We start from the raw sequence: 7,732 nt of genomic DNA, 5'->3' as shown, positions 1-7,732 counted from the left end.
TTTGAAAATCCTACTCCTGGGTATACAAAGCCAATGTAATATTTCATCTCTTTGTAAAAGAAACTTGTATGAAATTGTATGGTAGGATTCTAGAAATGTACATATAAAGAGGAAGTCTATACCACTAAATAAATCATCCCACCATCTGTGATCACAACAGAGGCACATAAAAAAAAAGTCTAAACAAGAAGCTCAGTGCAAGTACATGTGTGTCCATGCAGGAACTGCAAATGAGTGAATTCTACAAAACCAAGCACAAACAAAAAAAATAAAAGTAGGGTCTAGAACTCACTCTCTTTCAGGCAATTTTGTATTCTTGGATTTTCTAGAGACTCTTCCCTGAAATAAATTGGGAGTTATTAGGGATATGTGAAAACAAAGCCTCTGCATTTGATGGTTTGGCTTTTTGTGATGTACGATGTAAAACAGAGCGTCATCTTGAAGGTTCCTATCAATGAATATGTATAATCAAAAGAAGGTAAGAACTCTTGTTACTTCTATTTTATCACATGTAAAACCTTTGCCTGAAAAGGGAATCATGACGTGTTTACTTAATTCTGAATTAGATTTTCATACTCAGTTACATAACTGGGATTTCCATGAACTTAATTTTCTTTACTTTGAAAGCACAATGATCTTTCACTTTAAACCTCAAGCTTTTGTTCTGTCTTTATCTGGGGACAAGAAGATACTCATGACCATATGTTTCCATAGATAAACACTAAAACAAATGTACATCCAGGTGCATAAAGTTACAAGAAAAAAGTGAACAAGTGCAGAGAAAAATGTGCCATTATAATTGTAAATACAGTGCATTAAAGAAAAAAATATAACAATACCAAAAATATAACAGAAGTAGTACTTACTTTCCGTTCAGCCAAAACTTGTCTTCGGTAAAAGTTGGTGAAATTGAAACTGTTGTTTTGGAATACATCTCATCTAGGCTCAGAGTAAAGCTGATGGAGTCATTCACAGGCAGTATCAATCTCTCATCCCGCTTTCCCCCTGAAATTAATTAATTAATTAATCAATTAATTAATTAATTAATGATGATGATAACGATGATGATGAAGGTGATGATGGCGATGATGATAGTACTAACAATAATAAATATTATCCTGAAACTATATTTGCTGAATTTTTGGTTAGCTGCAACAACAATATTTGCTGTAAGGTTTTCTGGATCAGATATCAAGGAAGTAGATATTTCTGTTTTCTCATGTCTCCCAGAGTAGGATAGAGAAAACAAAGTAGAAACATATGATACTTTCATTATGGACTTAAACAATGAAGATCATTTCAACTGAAGTTGTATTTTTCCTTAACCAATTCTGTACATCCTCTTTTGGTTGATCTTTATAGTAGGGATGCATTAAGCTAGATCAAACTGAAGATGATATTTTTGTGGAGGACTAAAAGTTGCAGTCATTAGTACAAGAATCTGCAGACATGAACAGTAATGCCACAAATAAAGGAAAAAGATTCAGAAAGCACCCACTCACACCCAAAGTCCACTTGGTGTTCCTGAGTTTCAGCCCTATCTTGCTGTGGATACTGAGGTGAAGACAATGTTTCCCAGGGTGTGTTGGAGGACAGGGCCCCACATTAACCCTACCCTCGGGCATGCCCAGGGATGGCAACTTAGACTGGTAGAATAATTTTTTTGAGTTGGAGTTCTTTCCATGCGGCCAACATGTGTGAAGTTCCCATATAACCTAATCTATCACCACTAATAGCCTGGAACTTCAGAAACATCATAACTTATCCTAACCATACAGAATAATAATAATAATAATAATAATAATAATAATAATAATAATAATAATAATAATAATTCAATTCAATTCCATCTGTTACAATGGATATTCTTGGTGTGACATACTGTCTGTTTCATTTTGCTTCTAAATTATCCCGTGTGCAAGGAATGGCCGGGGTTACCCTCTGGCAGTGAGGGATTTGAACGCAGGTCAGCCAGATTGCTAGACGAGACCGCTACCGCTGCACCACACAGCAAACTAGGGAGCATTAGTAGATAGTCAGCACCAAGTCCTAAATCATGAAAAAAATCACATGATATTAATTCAGAAAACTAATCTGAAATGAATGGTCTCTCTGGCCATTCATTTTATGTTTATTTGTTAGTTCCACTTATTATTACTGCTATAAGTCTATCTAGTAATAAGACATGAAAAGGAAGCCAATTATCAACACTGTACTATGTGTAAATCTCTTATGATTTTCCATTGCAAATGATATAAATGAAAGTATTGGTAAAGTTTACAAAGTGACTTTACCCCTCTGAGATTAAATTCCTATTACTCTAGCCATTCCTAGAAAATCCATTTGCTATGTGAACCAAAAACCTTCCTAACCTGGGGGCTTTGCCCAGGAGCCCCATCTGATTACCATATTCCCAGATCAGGGGCTCCCTGATCTCCCATGTAATTGCTGAGGACTTCTCTTTGCCTTGCATTTGTTGTGACCTCTTTTCTTAATTTTGGATGTTATATTTTGCCTACACAGATTGTTTCATCTATTAGTGAGTGTAGTGTTTTTTGATAATAGTGCCATTACATTTTCCTTTAAATGTTACACAATTTTCTTATGATCAACTTGCGAAAATAATACCACAGATAAAAATTGTATTATTTTCAGTCATTTTGTCCATTACAGCCATATTTTACCTTGTACTACATGGCTGTGGAAAACCGAAATCATATCAATTTCTTTAAGGTACTGCACCATGTATTTTTCTGTACTATCATGCAGACAATATCCAAAATAAGTCAAAGAAATACTTTTAAAAATACGGAGAAATATATGTGAAGAAAGTACATTTTACTTATTTATCAGCAAAACTTAACATAGAAGCAAAAAAGAATCTACTGACACAGTGCTTCTCCCTTAAATACAATGAAGTCACATACAATATATAATGGATTCTATAGATAAATAATTTACTAATTAGAATATGAACAGTCACTTACAATACTTGATAACCGCTATGTTGACCGGTGCTGCACAGGTGACGGTCCTCATGTTGCTCAAGAATAAGCCTCGGATTTCAAAACCTTTCAATACTCCAGAGCAATCAGGGGTTCCAAAGTACGACTGTGTGTGTGTTAGTGCTGGCGAAGAGACTCTCGCTGCATGCGTGTGAGATTTCTTTGCTCGATAAAGGTAAAATTATCTGGCTCGTCCACCTGGGAAAGCTAATTAAAGGACATGACACAGGTACACATTGAGCTCCCGCTGTGGTTTCCGCCGGCACGCCCCTTGGCAATAGACGAAAAAAACAAATACACCGGGGTCTCATAAATAAACAAAAGAGCATGCATAAGTTCTTTTTTAAAGAATTAAATTAAGCTTAGCTAAACGTAAAAGGAGTTCGATAATAATACAATTAATATCATAAATACATTGAGGTACGTATCACACAATCACATCTAACAATAAACGAAAAAAACAAATATGATGAGACAATCATAAGAAACAAAAGTACATCAGAAAATTATTTCATAGAGCTATTCAATAATACTCAAAACCATAGCGAACGAAAGATTCTCGCAACATCAAAGTCTTTTTAAAAAAGATCTCGTGGTGTATATATCTCCCACCAGCTTGTTTCCATGGCTACGGGGAAGCCGTTGACCTTTAATATCCGTTATCTGTGACGTTACTGATGCCGGCACACAGCTGGCGGGCGTGACACCAGCGTCACATGAGGGTGTTAAGATCTGCAGCATTTCGTCTGCTAACGGAGAGAAATGGGAAAACCTGGCAGCTAGTTTGAGATATTTTATCCACATCCTTGTCAGTGTGGAAGCAATTCTTCTCTTTGAATTGCAACGTTATTCATGAAGAAAAAAAATGAAATATAAGTGATTACGAAGCAGCTTATTCCAAAAGTCGAGTGATAAGTTTAAGGTAGCAATGTCCAGTCAAGAATGCATAACATCATTAAGGTTATGAGGGTAGTTAATTGTTTATGAGAGATGGGCAGCTGCATACTGATGGTTATCTGTAAATCCTGTTTCAGAGGCATATTTTTTCACTGTCTGCTGTGGACAGCATGACATTGTGCTTGCAAATACCTGCTGATAGCAAGAGCACTTTTGCAAGTATCAGAAATTGGCAAACTGCTGTCCATAGATGCTACTGTCTTCATGATACCCTTTTCAGCACCACACAGTGATTTGTTGTCCATAATGTGATAGTATATAGAACTCAATTACCTGTTTCAGGCATCAATTTTTCACCCTGTAATGCAGATAGCAGGGTGTCATGCTTTCAAAAATAAAAGTAGGCTTCCATGTGTGTCAGTGCTGGTAATGTCAACAGTGAAGTTGCTTTGAGTTTATTATGCATGGCAGACAGTGAAAAATGAAGGTCTGAAAGAAACTGACATGGATAACACAGCATTGTACTATCTGGTGGACAGAAGAAATTCTGCATGTTAAAAGGGCCCAAGATGCTCAAACTATTAGTGTTTGTATATAGTAGAGCTGCACTAAGTGATCTGACAAAAGTCAGCAGATCTCCACCAAGTATATTTTTGCATGATGGAGCTTGGTCTCATTCCATAGTTGATGATGAAGCTCTGTCTTACCAAAATATACAAGTGAGGTTTATTGTTTTTTGCCAGTGTGCCAGTTTGCATGAGACCTTGGTGATTGCTTGAGTCAGTGCAGGTGTAGGTCATTATAGTACCTGTTTGTGCCATTGTCCTTCACTTTTGTACATCAGCTAAGATATCAGGTGCCTTGTTTTGATTCCTGTACAAGGTGTTAGATTTTGTTTTTGTCCATCCGTGTGTGGTACTATTGTAAATATTTACCAAAATGTTGCTTATGTGGTTGTTGATATGTCTACATAGCACGAGTAAGTATTTACATGTTAATTTGATGTTTAAATAGTCATAACTGCTTCTTAACGATTTTTCACTAATGATAATAGTCTGCTTTCAGCTCACTTTTTTCATAGTGCACTCTAACAAAAGGAATCATTTTGCAAATGATGCTCTAACACCTCTGCTGAAATGTCTCGTGGGACCACAGTGAGGACCTCCGTGTCTCTCACCTCATTAGGATGGCTCTACTTAGTTCAAGGCATCCCATATGGGCTGCAAGACAAGTTCATTCCAGTTCAGCTTCGTTCGCGGGGACTGCAGTATTCGAGGTATTTATCTTTTGCTCTGGTGTAGTATATGAAATACTTTAAGTCAGTCTGCCTCTATGTATGGAAATCCATTTTTTATTCTTTTTTCTTTACAAGTTTTGAAACTGAGCTATTTTGGATTAAAAGGATTTTTTTTATGAAACCAAATTTTAGGTAACTTGATTCTTAACCATAAAGCTCTTTTTCTCTTAATATTTTCCTTTTACTTGAAGTTATGTTTAATTCTGTTCATTAGCCTCTTCTGTAATAATGTATTCCATATTTAAGGAAACTTTATAATAGATTATATTTTGCGATCTCAGCTTTCATACCGTTATTTATATAAAAATCATTCTCTCTCTCTCTCTCTCTCTCTCTCTCTCTCTCTCTCTCTCTCTCTCTTTCTCTCTTTCTCTCTTTCTTCTCTCTCTCTCTTTCTCTCTTTCTCTCTCTTTCTCTCTTTTTCTCTTTTTCTCTTTCTCCTCTTTCTCTCTCTTCTCTTTCTCTCTTTCTCCTCTTTCTCTCTCTTCTCTCTCTCTCTCTCTCTCTCTCTCTCTTCTCTCTCCCCTCTCCCCTCTCTCTCTCTCCCTCTCTCTCTCTCTTCTCTCTTTCTTTCTTTCTTTCTTTCTTTCTTTTTCTTTGTTTCTTTTTCTCCTTTTTCTCACCCTCTCCCATACTATCTCCCTTCTCTTTTTCTCCCTTTACCATACTGTCTCCCTTCTTTTCACTCTTCCTTTTTATTTCCATCTCCTTCTTCCTTTTATTTCCCTCTCCTTTTTTCATCATCTTTCTCTCCTTATCCCCTTATCCCAATCTCACCATCTCACTTCCCCCTCTTCCCCTTTCCTTCTTTGCTTATCTCCCCTCCCCTCACACATATGCACAAATATGACTACATACCATATCTATCTGTTGGTGAACAGGTTATTTGTTTATTAATCTATATTATATAATTCTGATTTTCATCTACTATATTTCAGCCAAAGCAAAAGAAAGAAAATTGGAGTGACTTTCTAAAAAGGAACTTTTAAGATTGATATTTTTCCCCTTTGCAGTGTGTCCCTGTTGAAAGCCCTGTTATTTCCGTGGGTTGCAAAAGGACTGTGGGCTCCTTTAGTTGAAGTCCTCGGTGGCAAACATTGCTGGCTCTTGGTGTCACTTGTTGCTCTCAGTGCCTCGGCATATGGAGGTGAGTTTCATTTGTTGCCTTTTTCCCAGAGGGTGATTGCTCTGTGATTTGAGTTGCTTTATCTTTGATGAGCTATGGTTGTGAGACCTAGGTATAAGTTTGCGTACACACACATGCACGTGCACACACACACACACACACACACACACACACACACACACACACACACACACACACTCACTCACTCACTCACTCACTCACTCACTCACTCACTCACTCACTCACTCACTCACTCACTCACTCACTCTCACCTCACTTATTCACTCACTCACTCACTCACTCACTCACTCTCACACGCACACACACTCTTTCTAAAAAAAAAAAAAAAAGTGCGTGTGTGCACACCCACACACGCACACACAAGTGCACTCGCACACATGAACACACGAGCGCACTCGCACTCACTCACTCACTCACTCACTCACTCACTCACTCACTCACTCACTCACTCACTCACTCACTCACTCACTCACTCACTCACTCACACTCACTCACCTCACTCACCTCACTCACTCACCACACGCACACAACGCACACAACGCACACAACGCACACAACGCACACAACACACACACACACACACACACACACACACACACACACACACACACACACACACACACACACACACACACACACTCATATGTGTGTGTGTGTGTGTGTATGTGTATGTGTATGTGTATTTATTTGTATATATGAATGGATACTCAACTTTATTCACATATTTGAAACACAGAGTATTGTTAATCTGTAATTGTTATCAATTACCATGATTGTTTTAACATTTAATAGCTCTCTTGAAATGTTTGTACTAATTAGCTGTAGGATTTTTTCTTCAGCAGTATTCTTCATTGGAAGATTATTCATTGGAAGATCATTGGAAGCTGTCATTTTTTAAAGTTATGTCAAGCAAGAGCTAGCAGCATTTTTACCCACAATTTTTTTTTTTTTTACAAACTGAATCTGCAGTTTGACACTGTACTGGTAACATTATTTCCAAGTATATAAGAAGTAAGCATGATATTTTTTATTAGTCTCCTTGTTGCTTTTTCCCTCACAGGATCACTTGTCATCCCAGAAGATGTCTTTGAGATTGGGTGTGTCCTTCTCTCTCTAAACGTGTTCTCGGCCATCCAAGACATTGCTGTGGATGGGCTGGCACTTGAAGTCCTCCGAGATGAACACCTTGGGCTCGGAAACACCATACAGGTAGAGTGTCTTTGTGAGAGCAAGCACTATTGGGTAGAGCATTTTTGTTTGAAAAAATAGTTTTTGTGTCAGAAAACACCAAATTTGCAGAGCATGTTTGTAGGAGGAAACATCATACATGTAGAGCATCTTTGTGAAATCAGAATTTGAAGGATGAAATTGAGCTGCAAGGTTTTA

The 7,732-nt window shown here is 37.5% G+C and overlaps 2 protein-coding genes across 7 annotated transcripts in view; one reads left to right on the top strand and one right to left on the bottom strand.

Annotated features, from left to right (window-relative positions):
* Positions 1-3,290, bottom strand: part of LOC119584326 (diphosphomevalonate decarboxylase-like) — a 27,933-nt gene extending 24,643 nt beyond the window's left edge. For both annotated transcript variants that reach the window (XM_037932881.1, XM_037932882.1), the window contains exons 1-3: positions 2,988-3,290; positions 867-1,005; positions 293-339 (exon numbers count right to left, since the gene is read on the bottom strand). The gene's annotated coding sequence lies outside the window, so the exon portion shown is untranslated. The remainder of the gene's footprint in view (positions 1-292; positions 340-866; positions 1,006-2,987) is intronic.
* Positions 3,291-3,604: 314 nt separating this feature from the next.
* LOC119584325 (major facilitator superfamily domain-containing protein 3-like) overlaps positions 3,605-7,732 on the top strand; it is a 5,448-nt gene continuing 1,320 nt past the window's right edge. The window contains exons 1-4 of one of the 5 annotated variants that reach the window (XM_037932878.1): positions 3,605-3,927; positions 4,968-5,178; positions 6,213-6,346; positions 7,407-7,555. In XM_037932878.1, coding sequence (XP_037788806.1) covers positions 5,039-5,178; positions 6,213-6,346; positions 7,407-7,555 — 423 coding nt within the window. In that variant the 5' untranslated portion in view covers positions 3,605-3,927; positions 4,968-5,038. Of the gene's footprint in view, positions 4,882-4,956; positions 5,179-6,212; positions 6,347-7,406; positions 7,556-7,732 lie in introns of all 5 variants that reach the window. The other 4 variants (XM_037932877.1, XM_037932876.1, XM_037932875.1 and 1 more) reach the window with 4 other exon arrangements.

This window comes from Penaeus monodon, chromosome 18 (genome assembly GCF_015228065.2).
Source record: "Penaeus monodon isolate SGIC_2016 chromosome 18, NSTDA_Pmon_1, whole genome shotgun sequence".
NCBI lineage: Eukaryota > Metazoa > Arthropoda > Malacostraca > Decapoda > Penaeidae > Penaeus > Penaeus monodon.
This window is presented reverse-complemented; position numbering and strand designations above follow the sequence as displayed.